The 23696-nt window shown below is 33.5% G+C and overlaps 2 protein-coding genes across 3 annotated transcripts; one reads left to right on the top strand and one right to left on the bottom strand.

Moving 5' to 3' along the window:
- Positions 1–1436: 1436 nt before the first annotated feature.
- On the top strand, positions 1437–20082 carry LOC148180736 (putative multidrug resistance-associated protein lethal(2)03659). Of its 2 annotated transcripts, XM_088029476.1 has the most exons (10): positions 1437–1651; positions 2031–2264; positions 13114–13544; positions 13627–13783; positions 13834–15138; positions 15186–15510; positions 15560–15710; positions 18666–18896; positions 18947–19896; positions 19944–20082. In XM_088029476.1, the coding sequence occupies exons 1-10, from the start codon at positions 1572–1574 to the stop codon at positions 19971–19973; spliced, it is 3894 nt and encodes a 1297-aa protein (XP_087885602.1). In that variant the 5' UTR covers positions 1437–1571; the 3' UTR covers positions 19974–20082. The 2 variants fall into 2 exon arrangements, with proteins under 2 accessions (XP_087885602.1, XP_087885609.1); XM_088029483.1 differs by lacking the exons at positions 1437–1651; positions 2031–2264 and adding an exon at positions 12712–12829.
- A 1322-nt stretch (positions 20083–21404) lies between these two features.
- On the bottom strand, positions 21405–22157 carry LOC148180737 (uncharacterized). The gene is made up of 2 exons (XM_088029494.1): positions 22066–22157; positions 21405–21996 (listed from the first exon to the last, which is right to left on the bottom strand). The coding sequence occupies exons 1-2, from the start codon at positions 22130–22132 to the stop codon at positions 21515–21517; spliced, it is 549 nt and encodes a 182-aa protein (XP_087885620.1). The 5' UTR covers positions 22133–22157; the 3' UTR covers positions 21405–21514.
- Between the last annotated feature and the right edge of the window lie 1539 nt (positions 22158–23696).

Genomic DNA, 23696 nt, shown 5'->3' on the forward strand with positions numbered 1-23696 from the left:
GAAAAACAAAAATAAATAAAAGCCTTAAATAATAAACAAAATAATAAGTAAATAAATTATAAAAAAATTATAAATTCGAGATTAATAAGAATAAACAAAATTCTAAAATATACGTTGACAACCAACTAAACAAAATATCACCAAAATCAAGAGTGTAAAATAAAATACATACATCGAAACAGCGATCATCGATTTTTAATGATACATCGAAAATAAAAATATATGTATGAAAAATCGAATTTTTTTTGGCAAAATCGATATTAATAAAAAAATCGATATAAAAGTCCCAGATTTAACAAGAACACAATTACATCGATCTCCAATTTATCGGAGAAAACTTCGTTTTTAAATGAAAAACTCAATATATCATAGTTTATTGTGAAAAACAAAAATAAGTAAAATTCTTAATAAAGCAACAAAATAATAAGTAAATAAATTATAAAAAAAATAACAAATTCGAGATTAATAAGAATAAACAAAATTCTAAAATATAACTCAATTCAATTAAATTCCAGTCTTCTTTATAAATATCACCAAAATAAAGAGTGTAAAATAAAATACAGTTACCCCCAGTTATCGATTTTTAATGATCGAAAATAAAAATATACAGGATGTCCAGAACTCGCGCCCGCGAGATCAAGGGAGGGTGCCGACAGCAATATAGATGGTAAATTTCAAATCAAAAATTGATCAAAAAAGTTTAATAGTATTCGAGAACTGATAAAAAGTTAACAACCAATCCCAAAAGCTTATTCGAGAAGTGGAGTAAATGGCCATACCAATTTCCTAGGCAACGAGAGTGTAATGTTCACCTGACCAATGGACGATAGTCTGTGTCCATAGTTACCAATTTTCAAATTCTGTTCAGCTTCGGGATTGGCTACAGTTTTTTTGTCTTATCTCGGTTATTTTTTGCGTAAAAAAATTATGGTTTCAAAATTTTGGCTCAGAATTGTTGCCTCCATACGCCGTTTCTCTCTGGGGCGCGAGTTCTGGGACACCTGTATGTATTAAAAATCGATGTTTTTTTGGCAAAACGATATTAATAAAAAATCGAATATATTGTATGAATAAATTTAAATGTTAACTGTACTGTTTGAACCCATGTCACCTAGACATATTTGTATCTACCTTGTTGTATCAATAGAATTTTACACGAAGTTGCGCAACTGCAAGTATTTTAAGTAGTGGCTTCATTTAAGCTTTAATGACATTTGAGATTATCTGACGTTGATAAGTATTTCATAACATAATGTAACACAACACAATTAAATGTATGAAAAAAATAGTTTTGATAAAACTGTTCACATTAACTGTTATCAGACTCCTATTCCAAGTATGCGCTCAAGAGAGATAGCACCACCTCAGATTGATTTTCTTGTTCAACCAATAATATTTTCCTGCTAGAATAGTGTGGACGCCACGGCGTCGATGACGCATGGTTATTCCTCATTGAATAGTAGGCATCTACACCGAACTCGTCAGTTTGCGTCCTGCTTTCGTGTGAGAAACACTGCACGACTTTTATAAAAATACACGTTTTAGTGTAGGTTTATTGTGATATTTTAGCCATGGATACGTCGTCTGAGAAAAAAGAAAAAAAGTCTAATCCTGCAGAGAGAGCCAATGTGTTCTCATTGCTTACATTGGTGTAAGTTTTTTTTTGACATTTACCGAGACATGCAAAAAGAGAAAGCTCGTGCTGTCAATGCCCTAAAAGTCACCTTTTTATTTAATCTCTAATTAAATTTTCAATTAAATTCCTTTGCTACTATTTACGCACGCATTGTTTATTTTTCTAATTCCATGTAAAATATTTGCACATTTATTATGAAATCTCGTGTTCATGTTCAACGATATTGATAAAAATGAAAATGTCAACATTTTTTCGGAGATTTTCAGTGTCTAATTATAACAATAAAAATAGATAAAGCAAAAAATGTGATTTCGTTCGTGGTTTCAAACCTCGACTGTCCTCGAAAACTTGCAATTATTTAACAATCACTATTACATAATAATCTCTTTTTCAGATACATGTTTCCGATATTTAAGCGAAGCTTCAAAAATGGATTAAACGAAGAAGACTTATTCAAACCGTTGGATGAACATAAATCTGGGATTTTGGGGGAAAAACTCGAAAAAATATGGAAAGAAGAACACAGAAAGCATAAGAAATCTGCGTTACATAGAGCTTTACTTAAATTATTTGGTCCTCAGTTTGCGTGGTTGGGAATAGTAAAAGTTGTGGATGAAGTATTACTAGTGTAAGTGCCTTTATCACAATATTCGTTTTATCAGAAAATAATGTAATAAATGTTCAATTCTTATCAACGTCAAAAACTCGCTTCCGTTTGTTGCATAACTACAGTTTTTATTAATTGAGTACAAGGTGACGTTAATCAATAAAATGTAGGTTTATGAACTTTTAAGGTTTTAAAAAATGTACTTGAATCTATATGTGTGCTAATTCGATTATATTTTAATACATTAAAATGTCTAAATGCCAATGCAACCCAAAATACATTTTTGAAAGCTTTTGTCAATCACAATACATTAAGCATAGAAACCTGAATAGCTATTTAATTTTTTATAAATCCTTTTACTTAAGAAAATTTTTGGAAAAGCAATGCTAAAACTAAGTAAATCACCATAAATTAGAAAAGTAGCTTCAAAAGCTATGAAAATATATGATTTAGGCGACTAAAAATTTAATTTTATTAAAGTTTTTTCTGGCCGCAAACATTTTTGGCCGATCTATGGTGTCGCCATCTATCCATAGTTTTTCAATTTAAAAATTATTTGGGTAAAATCAAATCGACAAACTGCTGTAAAGTGCAACAAAAACGTGTTGAATTATTGAAAATGAACGTGTCTAGCAGTGCAACATCAAAAAGCACATCAAACCTAATTCCTACAAATTGTGAAGCTAACATGCCGAAACACCAAATGTAAATAAAGAAAATATGAACTTTTTTGCAGGATTCATAAATATTTGCTATTATTCAGTTGTTATAAATGATTAAATCAATAAATCTTAAATAAAAATTAATTAACTTGTAAATTTAATGAAGTCGCCTAAAAAATCTTGTGTCATCACTTTTTGGCCTTGGCACACAAATAACTATTGGGTTGGTGTGTGAATTTAGTCAGGCTTAATACATATGACTAGTGGACCACGTTGTAGGTAGACAATTAATGATTTAAGATTAAAGGAATGACATTTCTGTTTAATTGGTGGAGATTGTATCATATCAAATATGTTTTAACCTCACTAAAAATGCACCCGTTTATTATGTTGCAGTGTCTATTCTTATCTCTGGAAATATTGATTTTTGTAAACATGGTGACATTGAACTTAACCGAATTGAATAAACACGCGAAATGGCAATGACGAATTTCATGTAGCTATGATTTCATTACATTAGTGGATGAAGTAGGTTTATGTTAACAGTGATTTGTACAAGGTGTTTATAAATGTTTCTAGCATCAAGCGTGGCTTTGGAATTCCTGTCGTACACTATTTTGCCGCTTTGTTTACATAGTGAATATAACTATCTTGAAAATTATTTATAATGTTACTTACTTCAATGACGTTTTGGTTATGGTTTTGTGCCCAAGTTTTCAATTTTCAAGTTTTAAATTGCAACTGGAATAGTTTATTTCTCAAAACTTACTTTGCTTCATGTTTGAGGTTAACTGCAAATGTCAGTTGACAAATCGAAACTCACATTTGTAATGAGCGGCAAATTTCTTTGACATTTCATAGCCACCCTTGATGCTAGAAACATTTATAAACACCTTGTATTAAGAATCCTTATAATTAATTAATTAAAGTATGTTTTACTCGCAAGCTTTTGAGAACATTTTCTAACGTAAAATGAGCCGAGAAAAAGAATGTCTTAAACCGCATCTCAATATCTCAAATAGTTTCCGAGATATTTAACTTTAAAAATTACGAAAAATGAGAAAAAATGAAAATCAACTTTCCAAAACTTTGATCGGCCATAACTCGGTTATTTGTTGTCGGATCTGAATTTAAATCCCAGATTTGGAATCTGCGGAAAATTCTGCGTACACTGATGTATAATAACTTAAGTTTACTCTAAAAAATAAGCGAGATATCGATATCAGAAGTTTGGCATGGTTTTAGTCATGAATTTTTGCGAAAATTTGCAAATTTCGACTGTAGAAAAATCAAAAAACTTTTATTTGTTGACGAAAATTCAAAAAATATCATGTTTTTGGATTCAGCGTGAAATTCTGCGTAAAATGAGACCCAAATTTGTTGAGTTTGCTTAATAAATAAACGAGGTATCGGCCAAAAATAAAAAAAATTTTTCGCGAAAAATCGACTATTGAATTTTGGGCTTTTGAGGACATTTTCCAACGTAAAATGAGCCGAGAAAAATAATGGCGCAAACCGCATCTCAATATCTCAAATAGTTTCCGAGAGATTTAACTTTAAAAATTAGGAAAAATTAGGAAAAATGAAAATCAACTTTCCGAAACTTTGATCGGCCGTAACTATCTGTTGTCGGATTGATTTTCTAGGAGTTTCATTTCTAAATCAAAATTTAATGAATTCTATTTATTAAGAACTCTATAGAATGTCATGGTGACTATAAAATAAGAACGGAAATTAATCACGATATTGCTAAAAACAAAAATACTTAAATTGAGATGACAGAATTGATGTGGAAAATCTATAACAGATGATAGCAGGTTTTATGTAACTTTTTTGAGCCATTTATTGACAGAATTCATTGAACTTGTAATATTTAAGAATTATAAATGTGCCATTGAACTTGTTAAAGTTAACGATGTGGTTATCCACTTTACCGTTTTTTTTTGCTAGACTGCCAAAATTTTGCTCATGACAACGTAGTTATTGATGTGCACTTTGTACTTCAGCATTTCGTATTTGAATTTCATAAGTTCATAATCATTCATGGCAATTACCCTAACAGTATGCAATTCCTAACTAAAAACCTCGTTTTCCGTCGCCAAATTTTCTAAGTGTCTAACAAGTGACATATTTGCTTTAATAGGAAAAATCGACTATAAAAAACGCTAATTTGATTGTGTGGTCGGAAAATTCGTTGCAGAAAACTTAACAATAGCGACTATTGATTTCTAATTATAAATTAAAATTAATGTATTATACAGAAGGATGTCCGTAAATACTCACAAAGTCAAATTATTTAGGGTAGAATGTATTTATCATAATAATATTTATATAAATTTATAACAGTCACTAAACTCCTTATACAATACGAAAGAGAATGAAACTGGAATGACGCAAACTTCAATTCAACATCTGTTTATGAAATTTATTCGTTTACTTCCATACTATTCGAAAAATTACTTTTATCCAAAATGCACTAATAAAGTAGTCTTTATTCACTCATTTGAGACAGATAATAGTATATTAAAGAACGTGTTTTATAATGGCCAATTTGGTGCACGAGTTCCCGGTGTACAAAACGAGCCGTAGGCGAGTTTTGTATGGGACGAGTGCACCAATGCCATTATAAAACAAGTCCTTTATACTATTTTTTCGAATTTGCACCCTTTTTTTAATAAAAAATTTAAATTTTCCAATTCTAAGACTTTTCGTTTTACACGATTGGTAATGGTTTTGTAACCACGACTTGCCACTTGATTTTCAAATTCAATTTAAAATTTGACATTTATTGAGTTTCACTATCACTGAATTTTGACTTAACGTAACCTAACCTCACAGCCAGTATTCCATCTATTATATTTAGGTACAATTATTGTTGGCCGCAAAAGAACAATTCAATTATTTTGATACATTTTTTGTTCACGCAGCAATTTATTAAACACGAATCGTAAAATCCAAATTGATCAAGAACTTGACAGGAAACAGGTGACAGCCAGACTAATTAGTTCTGCCAATTCTTAAAAAACAAAATTTCCTACTTTGAGTTCTTTTATAGATACCTATAAACGACTCCAAATTGAGTACTTTAATAGACCTATTAAAGCGGCAAATTCGAAAATAGTATATTATGAAACGCGTTTCATAATGAACATTTTGCCGCACGCACGTCATAAAGTAGTAAGTGCGGCAAAATGCATTATGAACAAGTATCATACGCTATTTTTTCTATTTCGCCTTATTTTAAACGAAAAAACTTGATTGCGAAATCTAGGGAATTTTAGGGTAGTTGGTATTTGCGAAATGTTCGGGAAAAAAATTCGAAGTAGCCAAATCCCAAGGTTACTAAAATTAACAGGTTTGCTACAAAGTTTTGAGCCAATAGGAGCATTCCTCTTGAACTGGCGCGAATACGTCATCGGAAAGCTCTTTTAAATTCCAATTGAATTTTTTCATTGCTATTATTATTTAAAACAGCAATAATTAACACTCTGATGCTTCCTCAAGAACTTTGTTAAACAACATTGGTGATCAACAATGTTTTTACACCCCAAAACAATTGACAGAACTTTCTTGTGACGTCATTTATGGTCACACGTCCCTAGCAACCAAAAGAGGGTGGAGTTTCAGCCTTAGTAACGAGCAAACCTGCTTAATTTAAGAACTTTGGCCAAATCCAATTTCAGTCAGTTTGACAGGTGTGACGTTTTGAGGTTACCAGAGCGCAAGAGAGCGAAGATGTTGATCATGATCATGATGGTTCTCTTGCAACCAAAGAGTTTTTCTCCGATGAATTATTAAGCCAAGTACAACAAGAAATAATAGTGTATTGATCGATTTATCAAGGTTTAACAAAAACAAAATCTAAATTGTCAACGTTGACGGCAGGTTGACGGTTTGTCTGCTGCAAACCTAAGAAAAATATATGTTCCTGGGAATATTGGCACGGGATTGGTTCATTACGATACCGAAAACGCTCAAACGCGTATCGAAATATCTTCATTATGAACGCGAAATAGAAAAAGTACTCTATTATTCTCTAGAAGCCATAAAGAAAATTATACCATATTTCCATGACATGGCTTTCTAAACGCTAAAAATTTGTCACTGCTGTCAATTCTATCAATTTTTTTTTAATGCCTTAATTGCAACCAACAGAGGCTTTGGATAAAATCTCGTATTACATTCGAGTGTAAGGGCAGATTATTCGCTCCAAAAATCTTATTCTCTCGATCTAAGATCTCTAGAATAACTGATATTTGTCGTGACAAATTTATTTTCATGTAGAATCATAGTGCAATGGAAACATTTCTATGGTTACGGTGAAGCCCAAGCAGATAAAGTGCTGTGTTCTGCTTAGGCATTTAAGTGAAACTTATAACCTGACAATCGAGCTAGATAAATAATTTTATAACGTTTGAAAAAAAAAATTACTACATTTCCATGACAACAACGCAGGCATAGCTTTCTAAATAGTAAAAGTTTGTCACTGCTGTCACTTCTGTCAATTCTTTTAGTGCCTTAATTGCAGCCAACAGAGGCTTTGGATAAAATCTAAAATTACATTCGAGTGTAAGGGCAGATTATTCACTCCAAAAATCTTATTCTCGAAAATAATAGATTTTTGTCGTGAATAATTTGCTTCCTTACACTCTTATATAATAAATGTCTATTTTCAATTCCCAATAATAAAATGTTTATTTTATTTTATAAATGTCATTATTAATACAATACCAAACAATATCAAAAGGATAAATACAGGGTCCACCCCCAAAATCGTCTTTAATTTTAAAGATAAAATTTTGAAAATTTGTATACGTTTACAGTTGACAAAGCTCTAGAAGCTGGCGCAAAAATTTGTTTTTTATCACTGATAGTTTTGGCGTCGCGACGTCTTAAAAATGTAATTTTTAGTTAATTGTGAGGGTTTGTGATAACAAAGTTGTTATTAAGTTGTTATTTTAGATTCAATGCAAATTGTCTTCAAGATTTGAGAAAAAAATGCTGTTTTATCAAGTTCCAATTTCATTACGTCAAAATCGGGAACTGCGTTTACACCTATCTGTCAACATCTTGTGTCACAAATGACATTTACCCTTTGGCTCGCTTTAGTTTGTAACAAAAGTCTAACTTGATGAAATTGTCGCTTTGTCGATGTTAATTAACGATTTCTGGTGTCCATAAAGTGCAACATGCCCGTGTTAATCAAAATTCACCTTTATAAGAGTGAATGACTTGTGAAATTTTGGTGTAAACGTAGTTTGCCGCTGCGCTGTCATAATTTTAAAAACTAACTTGATAAAACAACGTTTTTTTCGCAAATTTTAAACACAATTTGCATTAAATTTAAAATAAAAACTCAGATATTTGTATCACAGTTATGTTGAAAAAAAATTGAATCCGCGAATATTTCAGCAAAAACTCAAAAATCGCTAAAAAATATACTTCTTAGACGTCGCGACGCTAACCAAACCGTGATAAAAAATAAATTTTTGCGTCAGCTTCTAGAGCTTTGTCAACTATGAGCGTATGCAAATTTTCAAAATTTAATTTTTAGAATTAAAGACGATTTTGGGGCCGGACCTGTAGAATGTTCACATCAACACTTTATTGACACTGCCATTGACAACGTGAATAATAATATAAAAAATAAAAATTCACACTACAGTTGTCATTGCTTCGGAGGGCTTATTTCTAATAAGTAACATTTCATGCAAATTATACAATTTTCCAATTTACAAAGTATAGTTTGTACGGTGAGAGATTGAATGACAGAAAAGTCACTAAATCTACGCGTTAAAAAGTGTACTAAACGCGCGAAATTTAAAATAACAAAATAACCCCAGTTACTGACAACCCTGTCAACCCATTTCGCGTAGGAATTTAGTGTTTTTAGTGTATTTTGTAGCATAATTTGCTACCAACCTATATGTCAACTGTCGAAATATCCCAAACTCTCACCGGGTAAACTATAAAAGAGTGTTTGAAATGATAAATAACCAAATAAGGCAACCGACAAGATGTTTTTTGAACGAAACTACAGTTGCACTATTTAACTTATTGTTAGAAAAATCAAAATTAGTTTACGAAAAGCAGTAAGACATTTTTTAATCCTACGAAATTGGAAAAAAAATTCTATAATACACGTGAATAAAAAATGTATCCATTCACTTCGCTTCGTGCGCTAGATTATTTTTTCGTGGATAAAATTCGTCCTTATTCACTATTATTGTGAAAAAAAAATGTATTTGGCGAACAAGAAAAGTTTTGCTTTCTAAAAGAGGATAGCTGTCGAGCTCTGTCTATACGCTACTTCGCAGGGGTGATACACTCTCCCTTATAACATAAATATGTAAAAGTGCACAAATTTGTTTCGATTTGTGATAGTTGTTTGTGCAATGAGGGGATAAACTTATCGATTTCCACACGATGACAATATAGAAACTTGACATTTTTACTTCGTCTTCATAGTGCGCACTCTTTATATACTTTTACTATTAACTTTTGAAAATGTTAGAAGCTCAATGGACAATTTTCATTTATCTTAATTAAAACAAATAAAGCTAAGTATACATTCAAAGATTATGTATTCTTGTGTTTTTTAAAAGCTATGATATTAACATAAACTCCTTTGCACAATATTTTATTTACAGTTCTTGTAAGAATAGGTATATGTACCTCTAAATCTAAAAATAAATATAAAAGATTTTCTAATGTTTTTGTTTGCATTAGTCTCAGTACTAAGAACTTATTTTTCCACGAATTGTTGAACTGTTTTATTACATTAGTAAAGTAAAAGTAGGCACAGGTGCCATAAATTAATTACCCAGAGCTCTGAATTATGAGCGCCAGTTTCGAATGTTCTCATCAATTCATAATAGGTTCTTGTCAAGCTAGCAAGGTATTTTAGATACATTCTGAGTTATTAAAATTTGTAGCAATAAAAAACAATTTTGTTTCTGATCAAAAATCTGTAAATAATACAGAATTGTTTCTCTTAAATAGAGTTTTAAAGTTGAGTACGATATTTCAAGTAAAAGCAGGAGCTTTCTGTATCATATAAAATGTTATGTAATACTTTACCTACATTCCACACACTGTGCCTGAAAGGGGATAACATTATTTAATGTTTATATTTATGTGTCAAAGAGTGAATATAAATTTTCTTATCATCTGTTCCATTTCTCTATACATTTCTAACTTACAACTTATACTAAACTTAACTTATTACCACTACCGCCGCTCGGGCACTTTTGGGAACATTTTGCCATATTGGGTTTATTACCAACATTGTTTTTGACATTTCAAATTGTAAGTTTGAATATTGAAATTATTACACGTTGTTTGTTGCTTTTTCAAGTTTTCGTTGTGTGCTGTGTTTACGATGTGTAAACACATTGTGTAGCTTTCAAAAGTCAAAAATCGTACTAACCCCAAAATTCAATTTGTCAACAATGTCAAAAGCGCCCGAGCAGCAGCGCCCTCCTCGGCAAAAAATGCGTTTTCTCGGAAACATTCTTGATACGGGGAAATGAGATTTTGCACAGGCCGTAGATATTCAGCAGGTCGTGCTTATTACTTATAGTAAAGCTAAACAGCAACTAAATGGAAATTGATATACAAGTGTTTATAAATGTTTCTAGCATCAAGGGTGGCTATGAAATGTTATAGAAATTTGCCGCTCATTATAAATGAGGGTTTAGATTTTTCAACTGACATTTGAAGTTAACCTAGTTAACCTAGTTAAGTTCTAGTTGCGGTTTGAAACCTGCAAATCAAAAATTTTGACACAAAACTGTAACCGAAACGTCGTTGACTTAATAAGCAACATTATAAATAATTTTGAAGATAATTACATTCACAATATCTGTAATAGTTTCTGAGATACTGAGCACGAATTGTTTGGAACCTTCAAAAATTTGGCCATCTGGCGCAACCCAAAAATTCAAACGGCCATAACTCAGTTATTTGTTGTCGGATCTGAATTTAAATTCCAGATTTGGATTCAGCGTGAGATTCTGCGTAAAATGAGTCAAAATTTATTGAGTTTACCTACGAAATAAAGAAAGCATTGACCAAAAACTGTTTGGAAGTGGTCATTTTGGGGTGATTTTCAATCACTATTTTTAATGTAAAAACGACGTTTAATACCATTGTATTATATATCATTCGAAAGAGGAGCTCGAAATCTATCTACTGGCTCAATTTCAAATCGATCAAACAAACGGTTTAGGAGTTATGCCCAAAAAAAAAAAATTAAAATTTTCATCGTTTGAGTCGCAATTTTTTTTCGCGAAAAATCGACTATCGAATTTTGGGCTTTTGAGCACTTTTTCTAACGTAAAATGAGCCGAGAAAAACGATGCCGCAAACCGCATCTCAATATCTCTAATAGTTTCCGAGATATTTAACTTTGAAAATTGGGAAAAATGAGAAAAAATGAAAATCAACTATCCGAAATTTGATCGGCCATAACTCGGTTATTTGTTGTCGGATCGGAATTTAAATTCCAGATTTGGATTCAGCGTGAGATTCTGCGTAAAATGAGTCAAAATTTATTGAGTTTACCTACGAAATAAAGAAAGCATTGACAAAAAACTGTTTGGAACTGGTCAATTTGGGGTGATTTTCAATCACTATTTTTAATGTAAAAACGACTTTTAATACCATTGTATTATATATCATTCGAAAGAGGAGCTCGAAATCTATGTACTGGCTCAATTTGAGATCGATCAAACAAACGGTTTAGGAGTTATGCCCAAAAATAAAAAAAATTAAAAATTTTCATCGTTTGAGTCGCAATTTTTTTTCGCGAAAAATCTACTATCGAATTTTGGGCTTTTGAGCACTTTTTCTAACGTAAAATGAGCCGAGAAAAACGATGGCGCAAGCCGCATCTCAATATCTCTAATAGTTTCCGAGATATTTAACTTTGAAAAATGAGAAAAAATGAAAATCAACTATCCGAAATTTGATCGGCCATAACTCAGTTATTTGTTGCCGGATCTGAATTTAAATCCCAGATTTGGAATCTGCGTAAAATTCTGCGTTCACTGATGTATAATAACTCAAGTTTACTCTAAAAAACAAGCGAGATATCGATATGAGAAGTTTGGCCATAGTTTTAGTCATGAATTTTCGCGAAAATTTGCAAATTTTGACTATTGGAAAATCTAAAAACTATTATGTAAAAAATCTCAAGAAAAACGATGCCGCAAACCGCAAACAAAGCGTCAAAGTAGTGCACGACAGGAATTCCAGAGCCACTTTTGATGCTAGAAACATTTATGAACATCTTGTATAGTTTGTACGGTGAGAGATTGAATGACAGAGAAGTCACTAAATCTACGCGATAAAAAGTGCGAAAATATGCGCGAAATTTAAAATAACAAAATAACCCCAGTTACTGACAACCCTGTCAACCCACTTCGCGTAGGAATTTAGTGTTTTTAGTGCATTTTGTAGCATAATTTGCTACCCCTATATGTCAACTGTCGAAATATCCCAATCTCTCACCGGATAAACTATACATAAAGTCCGTTTTTTTTAAACCACAACACCGCAATTTTCCTTTGCATTACAACCGGCAACGTTGCCTAGGGAGATTTTTGGTGAGAAAATAATTGTCAAATTTTTGACATTTCTGAAAATTTCGCAGTGTTTCCGTTAAAAACGTTTCTTTTACAGCCTGTTGGATTGCAAAGCAAAGGATTTAATAGTGAAAAGACTCGGCACGGCCTGGAAGGCCGTTTTGTGAAATCAAATTGTCAATTAGGCAACTAACCTATTTGATTTTATCACCAAAAAGTCACCATCGACGACGTTGCCGGTTGTAAAGTGCTGGGAGAGTGCGGTGTTGGTGGTTTTTTAATCAAAAAACGGACTTTACATGGGTTATTTGTTATTACAAAGATTGTTCATACAACGGTAAATGTTTAGACATATTTAAAGTGTAATTTTTAAACTCAGAGAGTTTCATTCTGACTAATAAGTAAGGGTAGGTAAACTTTGTCTCCAACACCACAGGAAAGTAACCAAGTTTATAACTAATTCATGTCACTAACAAACGAGTTTGACTCATGCTAAACAAGCAACTCATCTGCAATTCAACATCTAATAATTACAATTAACTACGATTAATTTGCGCCAACATTGTTTATCTTGAATCAAAGTTCACAAAACACGTGTTAATAATTGATTGTTTCTTTCAGGGTTCTAGTTCCACTCTCAATCGGTCGTCTAGTTTCCTATTTCGAAAACAATGAAAAGAACATATCCGAAACTGAGGCCTACTTGCAAGCATCTGCAGTAGTTTTGTGCCTTCTCGTGGACGCCTTCTTGAGCCACCCTTCAATGATGGGGTTCATGCACATTACGATGAAAATGCGAGTTTCGTGCAGTTCTTTAGTATACAGAAAAACCCTCCGGTTGAGTCGCACTGCCATGGCCAGCACCACTGTCGGCCAATTAGTAAATTTACTCTCGAATGACGTGAGCAAGTTTGATCAGGGCTTTTTGTTGGCCCATTATGTGTGGATAGGGCCTATTCAGGCCGCTGTGGGCACGTATCTCATTTATAGAGAAATAGGAGTGGCAGCCTTCTTTGGTGTGGCTTTTCTGCTATCGTTTATTCCAATGCAAAGTGAGTAATTTCCAAGAATCAATAAGTTACGAGGCCAAGGTTTGATGAACTTGACTGTAATATTGTGTAATTTTGCTTGCAGTTTGGTTGGGTAAGAGAACGTCGGTTTTGAGGTTGAGAACAGCCTTAAGGACTGACGAAAGAGTTCGGCTAATGAATGAGATTATCTCAGGGATACAAGTGATTAAAATGTACTGTTGGGAAAAGCCTTTCGCACAACTTATAGGATTTGCTAGAAAGTACGTTGCTCAACCTTGAATTCTTCAACTGTGACCTTTGATTTTTGTAGGAAAGAAATGAATGCCATTCGATCCCATGCGTTCTTATTGGGTTTAGTATACTCGTTTGAAATGTTTGTCACGAGAACTTCAGTCTTCATTAGCATCTTAGGATACGTATTACTCGGTTCTTATATCACTGCCGAAAAAGTATTCACCGTAAAGGCGATCTATGACGTACTCAGACCAGTAATAACTATACTCTTCTCAGTTAGCATCTCTTCGATAGCTGAAGTCAATATCTCACTTTTGAGGATCCAAAAATTCTTGTCGTATGCCGAGCAAGAAGCCAACTTCCCCAAAGAAATCAAAAGTATAACAAATGGAGTGAGCAAGAACGCCAGTAATGGATCTCTAGTGCCTTACCACAGCTCTGTGGAAGCTAGACCAAAAATACTATTGGAGAACGTGAACGCAAAATGGTTAGAAGAAAACAGTGATAGCACCCTGAAAGGAATTAACTTAAGTATATCCTCAAATCAAGTCGTGGCTGTGATCGGTCCAGTTGGAAGTGGCAAAAGTAGTTTATTAAATGTTTTCCTCAAAGAGCTGCCTTTGGAGAGCGGTAAAATGGACGTACAGGGTAAAATCTCGTATTCGTCTCAAGAACCATGGCTTTTTTCTGGTAGCGTCCGTCAAAACATCCTTTTCGGCAGCGACTACGACGAAGAACGCTACAAGCAGGTGGTGGAAGTCTGCGCTTTAATTTCTGACTTCGAACTCTTTCCATACGGAGACAAAACTCTTGTCGGAGAAAAAGGAAAAGCCTTGAGTGGTGGCCAAAAAGCCCGCATAAATCTTGCCAGGTGCATCTATAAAAAGGCAGACATTTATCTCCTCGACGATCCTTTGTCTGCGGTCGATGCCAATGTCGGCAAACATTTATACGACAGGTGTGTGAAAGGGTATCTTAAAGACAAGATCTGCATACTCATTACGCATCAGCTACAATACTTAAGCAACGCCGATAAAATTATCATAATGAAAGATGGAAAAATTGAAATGGAAGGAAAATTCGCGGAGTTACAAACCAGTGGTTTAGATTTTGCAAAACTACTCAAACTAGAAGAAGTTGATGAAAAAGACAAGAAAAAAGCAAAGTCAAGACAAACTTCGGAATGCAACGAAGACGAAGAAGATGAAGAAGAAGGGCCATTGGTTGAAAAGGAACAAATGAAGAGTGGTAGCATCAAACCTGCCCTGTATTTCGCGTACCTGAAAGCTGGTGGGGGAAAAGTGATGATGATCTTACTTGCAGCTGCCTTTCTTATAGGTCAATTTATTGCGAACGCCGGCGATTACTACGTTTCCTATTGGTAAATAATGACGTAAGTAAGACGGTTTCGTAATGGTGGAATTTTAGGGTCAATTTGGAACAGGACTTTACCGACAAAGTCTTCAATAATTTGACAGAAACAAACGAGACTTTGGACAGAGCTCCCATTATTTATGCGTACTCAGGCATTACTCTTGGGACAATCATTTTTTCTGTTGTGCATTCTCTATATTTCATGCTGTATTTCACAATTGCGTCAATTAACTTGCACAGTAATAGCTTCTCGAGCATTATTAAAGCCACAATGAGATTTTACAACAATAATCCTTCCGGGAGAATCTTGAACAGGTTTTCGAAAGATCTGGGATATATTGATGAATACATTCCACCAGTTTTGTTTGACGTTATAGAAGTAAGAAAAATAGTAAGTAAGGAAGTAAGAAATAACTCAGTTTTTGTAGGTGGCCCTTATGTTAATTGGTGTTTTTTCACTGTCGTTTATTGTGGATCCGTGGCTCTTTATACCATCTGCGGTTCTTATCACCATTTTTTACTTTTTAAGAATCATCTACATTCAGACCAGCAGGAGCGTTAAAAGGATTGAAGGAATAAGTAAGTACCTAATAAAATTCCAAAAATGTAACGACTATTTCCTTCGAAAAATTTAAGCCAATCAGAAAGCTGCAATGTTTTATTTTCGACCAATCACGATCAAGTTTTAGCGAGAATTCAACTCACCATACATTCAACCAATAAGAGACATTTATTTTTTCAAATAAACCAATCACAGCGAATTTTCACTAGTGAAATTTCCGTGGCAATTCCACGCGATCTGTCAGTTGCTTGTCAGTTCGTTAAATTCTCATCACTAATGACGACAATTTCTAGCCCACTCGTTATATTACTTACGACTATTTCCTTCGAAAAATTTAAGCCAATCAGAAAGCTGCAATATTTTATTTTCAACCAATCACGATCAAGTTTTAGCGAGAATTCAACTCACCAAAGTAATAAGTGCTGCAAAATGCGCTATTTTTTCTATTTCGCCTTATTTTAAACGAAAAAACTTGATTTCGAAATCTAGGGAATTTTAGGGTCGTTGGCATTTGCAAAATTCGAAGTAGCCAAATCCAATTTCAGTCAGTTTGACAGGTGTGACGTTTTGAGGTTACTGGAGCGCAAGGGAGCCAAGAGAGCAAAGATGTTGATCATGATCATGATGGTTCTCTTGCATCCAAAGAGTTTTTCTCTGATGAATTATTAAGCCAAGTACAACAAGAAATAACAGTGTATTCATTGATTTATCATGGTTTATCAAAACCAAAATATAAATTGTCAACGTTGACGGTTTTGCTGCAAACCTAAGAAAAATAAATGCTCCTGGAAATATTGGCACGGGATTGGTCCATTTCGATACCGAAATATCTTCATTATGAACGCGAAATAGAAAAAATACATTTATTTTTTTAAATAAACCAATCACAGCAAACTTTTCTTGGAAATTTTCACTAGTGAAATTTCCAGTGACTTTCCTTCGAAAAATTTAAGCCAATCAGAAAGCTGCAATGTTTTATTTTCAACCAATCACGATCAAGTTTTAGCTAGTGCAATTATCGATAATTGCATTAGTGCATATTATCAGATCCGACATTTATGAATAAAAAGACTAAATTTAAATTTGTATTTCTTTTTTCGAATTTGCCGCTTTAATAAGTCCATTAGAGTACTATCGGTCCACTTATTAAAAAGTAAAGTAACCTCAAAAATCGTTATTCAATGGAGTGCGGGCAAAGTATGCAACCTTCCACTATGGAGGATCAACAAACCGTGCCGGTCTATTTAAATACCATTGAAAGCGTTGGTTTAGATGCAGTAATTTAATTATTTTTTGTGTTGTAGTTGGATTACAACTTCTTAAAATGTATTGCCTTAACGAAAAATTCCCAATTTTTATTTTATTACATACATAAGTTTTTTTAAGCAGTAATACATTAATTAATAAGAATTGGCAACCAAAATCTTTAAATTTTGAGATTCCATTAAGTATAATTTTATGCGAACTAAAAAATAAACAAAATCATTTATGTAGCAGAAATGAACAAAATAATCATACTATTTAATTATCAATAACACTATGTAACAACAAAAACTTTTTGACATGTTATCATTGGTTTTGTCGAAATGTCGTTATATTAAGAGAAAAAAAATATTTTCAAAAATTTTTGTTTTCGCTTATGCGAATTAAAAAGTTTCCACAAAAGATGTGAATTATTTGCGGATCTATTTATCTACATAAGGGAGTGTTATATGACAATTAAATAAAATAAACTCAAAATAATTTTGAAATTCTGGAAAGCGTATAAAGTCTATTTCGGCATTAAAATCTCCAAATTCACTATGTCAAGGGTTAAATATTTTTTTTTGTAAAAATTGCCCTTCGAGTCTAAAGACATGGTATTCGTGAGTCTTTGAAGACAATAACATTTACAAATACCAGTGTCTTTAGAACTTCAAGATCATTTCAGTAACTGCTATTTTGGGTTGCCGTTATTTTTCATTTGCTAGCAAAAAGGAAAAGAACAAAAATTATATTTTGAACTTTTAACGTAAAACCGCATTTTATTTTATAGTTTATTGTATTTTTAACACTTTTGTATTATTTTATGAATATAATTGTTAATTTTCCAAAGCGAGAAACAAATGAATTTATAATTTTCCTTGGGGACAACTCACACAAATGATATTTATATTCTTTAAAAGAAAGCTAATTAACAAAAAAATCAGACAAATATGACTTTTCTAAACTTTTGTTACACAGTGTAATTAACGATCAAATTTAAAGATTAATATTAAAAAAAAAGTTTTTTGCGATTTTTAAAATATCAAATTGGAAAGTCGTCATTCGTTGGCGTTTTTGGACCACTAATTACGCCAAAAGTGTCCTAAAATAAACAAATACTACTCAATGGCAGTATAGATAATACATATTAAAAGGTTTCAACCCAACCATAGTAAAAACACTGTCAAAAATAATTAAATACTGCCTCTAAACAACTCTTTCGATGATATTTAAATGGACCGGCACGGTTTGTTGATCCTCCATAGTGGAAGGTTGCATACTTTACAGGCGGTAGTGCCCGCACTCCATGACAACGTGTTAACCTCAAAAATCGTTATCAATTTTCCCCTAATTTTCTCCCTAAAGAATTGAAAGCCGGATTTACACCCAAGAATTTTAGAAAATTTACACAGGAGAGTGACTGATACCAATAAGCTGGACTTTAGAAATTGTGGAGCTCTGTGGCAAATTTGAGAAGATTTATGCATTGGATTGAACATAAACGAGCACTTGAACATCCAAAGACCCGTTTGTGATTCAATTCAAGTTTTTATGACCTTGAAATGCGGTATTCAAAATAAATGAGGAGTACCTATAAACGACTCCAAATTGAGTACTCTAACGGACCTATTAAAGCGGCAAATTCGAAAAAATTGTTTAGGGCATCGATGAAATTTTTCTCAGGAAATGGTCTGCCAAAATACCCTATTACTAATGACTATTTTTAGCGAGAAGCCCAATTTTCGGGCACATGACAGCCTCCATGCATGGTCTGAGCACCATTCGAGCTTTCTCAGCCCAAAAAATCTTAATCAAAGAATTTGATGACTACCAAGACAACCACAGTGCTGCTTGGTTTCTTTTCATCGCCTCCAACCGTTGTTTTGGTTTCTGGCTCGACATGATCTGCATTGTCTTCTTCGCCCTCGCCGTCTTTGTCCTAATGTACTTCAATAAAAGTAACTTCCAATGAGTGAGTGTTTTCATCTGTACTAACAATGTCTTATAGGTGTATATGGAGGAGACATCGGTTTGGTCGTCACTCAGTACATTATGCTTATTGGCTCCCTCCAATGGGGAATGCGGCAATGGAGCGAATTGGAGAACCACATGGTCTCTGTTGAACGCCTTCTAGAATACAACACAGTAGAAAGTGAACCAGAACGAAAAGAAGTCAATTTACCGAAAAACTGGCCAGTGCATGGAAAAATTGAGTTTTGTGATTTGTGTCTTCGATATAATCCAACAGATCCTCCCGTTCTGAGGCAGTTGAATTTTACCATCCAACCCAAAGAAAAAGTTGGGATTGTTGGTAGGACCGGTGCTGGCAAATCGTCGACGATCACTGCTTTGTTCCAATTATATCCCATCGAAGGAAGTATTATAATTGATGATGTAGACACCACGAAAATACCTTTAGAACAACTAAGGTCAAAAATATCAATCATCCCTCAAGAGCCAGTGTTGTTCTCAGGAACGATGCGCAAGAATTTGGATCCGTTTGAAGAGTACACCGATGAGGTTCTTTGGAATGCACTAGAGCAAGTAGAACTGAAAGATGTAGTCTCTGAGCTTCCCTCCGGTCTCCACTCGAATGTTTCCGAAGGAGGAGCAAACTTCAGTGTTGGGCAAAGACAGCTGGTTTGTCTTGCCAGAGCCCTGATCAGAAACAACAAGATTTTGGTGATGGATGAAGCTACTGCTAATGTCGATCCACATACGGATGCCCTCATTCAAAACACGATAAGAGAAAAGTTTGCAGAGTGCACAGTGTTGACCATTGCGCACAGGTTACATACTGTCATGGATTCAGACAAGATTTTAGTGATGAGCGCTGGATGCGTTGAAGAGTTTGACCACCCGTACGAGTTATTAAAGAAAGACGATGGGATTCTCTATAACTTGGTCCAGAATACTGGAAGGGCCACAGCCCTGAATTTGAAAAATATTGCTAAAGAGGTGAGAGTAACAGTGAAATATTAATAATATGGAAGAGATTTTTACAGAGCTTCGAGAAGAAAGTGAAGACCGAGTGAATAACTTCCGACTGTTCTTGAATCTTGTACCTGTGATGTTTTTTACTTAACAATTCCACGATCAGTATTCAAATGTGGTTTCAGACAACAATAAAATATAAACAAATTAGTGTTGCGTTTGGTTTATTGTGTACCTATACATACTGTAATATATTTTTCTATTTCCATTATTTTAATTTTTTCGATTAATAATGTTACCTATATTTCAAGCATGTGAATAATGAATTCATAGCCAATCATAGGTGGGGATTTTTATTATTCACTGGTGCACTGAACCAATAAAAAACCCTTGGGTGGTTGCTATAACAGTTTGCATTATTTCAAATCGTCCGCGCTTACGCTAACCTATCACAGAAAAGAAGCAGCGCGTTACCATGGTGACAGTTGTTGATTCTCGTGATCTGATGCAGTTTACAATTTCACGTTCTAAATCTAATAATTGCAGTGAACTACAGTGGGTTTTATGTTAAAAACTGGATAGTGATGATAGTGATTTGGAAAATTCTACTCCTCCAGAGATAACTAAAGCAGCAAAAGCAACATCGGCCGCTTTACTGCCACCTAAATCGGTGAAATCTTTCATGGACTGGCGTAAGGACAAAAAAGCAATTTTGGAAAATTAGCTAAGTATAAATCTTCAACACTTTAGACTCGATATTCCATGTTAAGAAGCACTCTTGAAATTCATCATAATATAAAATTGGAAAATTACGGAAAACTAACCGCATTTCTCAAACGCAAATCGGACGGATACAAACCAAAAAAAGCTAAAACATTCACTTCAAAAGCGATACACAATTTCATCAAGAATGCAAATGTCAAAATGTATTTGGCAACCAAGGTACAGTTTGTAAAACCTGCGTGATTAAAAATGTTATTACTAATGTTTTTTTTCATGGGTGCCTGCCGGTGCAATGAGATGAAAGAAATGAATATTCAGAATATTCAGGATTTAACGTCTGCAATGTTAGTGACCTACCGACACAAAAAACAAGATAGTTCGCAAATTTACAATCACAGGTGATTTTTATGAAATAATCAAGAAACACATTGCTCTACGCCCTCCTGATGTTGCATGCCGTTCATTTTTCTCAATTATCAAAATGGTCGTTGCACAAGTCAAAGAATTAACAAGTTTGCTTTGATGGGGAGCCAAATTGCGACATTCATTTAGAAGATCTTCAGCAACTTTACTTGGTGGCGACATCACGGCCTTGAAGAGACACGGAGGGTGGAGGTCTAGTAAGTCGATGACTCATTGCAAAACAAATTGGATACGACAGAAAAAATTGTTCCATTATTAAGACATCAAAGGAGAATTCAACGATGGGCATCACCACACCATCTCTAAGTATTGCAAACTGTTCGAATTTTACAATACATATCCATAAATAAACCGGGTTAAAATTAAAATGGATTAAAGTTAAAATGTTCATTTGTAAAAATTTAATTTCACTACGTGGTCGTAGAAAAAGTATAGTTCGCAATTATGGTCATTATTCAATAATGACTACGATAATTGCTCATATAATAATATACTATTAAGCTTCTGTCTCTTCTTCGGAAGCTTCTGCTTGCTCTTCCGGCGTGCGTAAGTCTATCGCGAACCTCTTCTTTTGGTCGGTTCCTTCGAGCTTCGATTGTCTCCCATACTCTTGGAAAGCTGCAGCTAAGGCATAAGTGATCTGCCTTGCTTGGTTCCTGGATTCACACACAAAACTGTGACAAACAAATGGGATCGTATCATTGTTTATTTCGGTGCCCGTCACCACAATCATACTAAAAACTCTCGTGTAAACTAAATCCTGCACGCCATAAGAAATGGAATCAATCGCGAACATGACCGGAGGAGATTTTTCCTTCTTATTTGTAATGTTTTCGAAAGACATTCCTTGAAGGTTTATTTCGAGCTTGACGATTGGTAAAATTTGATTTCCAGTAAGATTCTTCGCCTTGCTCACTAAATAGTCCACTGGTTTCCTGGTGTGTTTCATTCCCCATAATCCCTTCGCGGGTTGGCATCCTATAACAAAGATACGTTTAATACCTCTTATCGATTTATAGACACGCGCAATTCTTATCAAAAACTCACCTAAATACTTGACGTTAGCTTTGAATGGCAAGTCTTTTAGACTAACAAGCAACTCGTTATCCTCCATTGCAATAATTACTGTCGCTCAACTGATCTGAATACTTTCACTTCACGTTATAAACACCACTGCTTTATTCATACTGTTGTTGAACATCCTTCCTGTGGACGAGGTGTAGGGCCACTGCGGATTTTTTAGCTGGGCCCCCACCTCACATCGTCATAACTATCGAATGATAAGGTAGATTAAATTGTTTGTTAATTGATAAGTGTGCAATATTTTAGTGTCCACAACACCTACATCATAATGAACGTACTGAAATAAGATTTTACCTGTTATAACTTCCAGACAGGTGCAAAGACAGATGGTCGGACATCTGCACATTACATCAACCGTAAACGTATCATAACGCGTGCAGACTTTTCTCGACAGGAAGCTAAAAACTATAAAAAGACAATAGCAGTGATACAAATTGGTTGAAAGAATTCTCCTGTGAAGCGTCAAATCAAGAAAAATAAATGTATTACATTATATTACTCAACTTGAGAATGAGAATTCGTTGTACATTGTTACTGTATTACTCGCTGTTGCATGATCTTTTCAGAAACATTTTTGGCAATGTAAATGCAGGATCTATTTAAGTCTAATTAAGTTGATAATTACACGTAATTTTTTCAAGGTGTTTACTAGAAACTGTAATTTAATTGTTTGTATTTAGAAAAATAATGCTTGATTTAAATAGTTAATTGTTATTTTGGATTACACTTTGTTTTATCTTTGGGCTTGATCGCGGTGATTAACACAATTGGAGTCTTTAGCATTGAGCATTGAGCGGCGGAAAAATATTTGAATTTTTTATTGCGTTAAATGAAAATAATAATTATGTTTTCTTCACAAACTTTACTTAATATTACTGATAATATTTTTCTAAGTACAGCCGATATTAAAATGTTATCTTTAATACTGTTAAAGCTCGTAAAACTGTTATCAGTAAAGTAATTGTTTATCGTTGGTAAATAAAATGAGGACCAATAAAATCCTTCACACACATTTAGTGTTTTATCGGTTAAATTTTAAATTGGAAAAATAGAAATTGATGACGATTGTCGATTTGTTACTTTAAAGCATGTTAATATCAGACTTTTGACTCATATCTTTATGATGTAAGGAACGATAAGATAATACTTATATGATAAAAATACTTCTTTGAAATCTCCTGTGATAAAAAGATTAATGTTCTGCTTGTAATTTGAAGATGGCCATTTCCTGCCTTTTTTCTTACTTTTTCGCTGAGTTACTTTGACAGTAAAAATAAAATTGGTACGAAGACACAGAAAAATGAGTCTTGGACATAAATATTTATTTCACCTAATAATATTACTGGATTTATAAATAACAAAAAGATCCATATAAAAACCTTGATGCCATAGCTATGCAATAAAAAAATTGAATAAAATTGCAGTACCGTAAATGCAACTTTGTTTTAGTTTTTATTTTTTAGTGGAGAAAAGAATGATAAAAAGAATCAAAAATAATCCTGGGTATAAAAGAAATATGTATTATACAGGGTGATTTTTTAAAAACGGCAGGCGTTGTAGAATTTTTATTTATGAACCGATTTCAAAAATTTAAA

Source organism: Gnatocerus cornutus, chromosome 1 (assembly GCF_029298725.1).
Source record: "Gnatocerus cornutus isolate USDA-ARS CGAHR chromosome 1, icGnaCorn1.1, whole genome shotgun sequence".
In the NCBI taxonomy this organism is placed as follows: Eukaryota; Metazoa; Arthropoda; class Insecta; order Coleoptera; family Tenebrionidae; genus Gnatocerus; species Gnatocerus cornutus.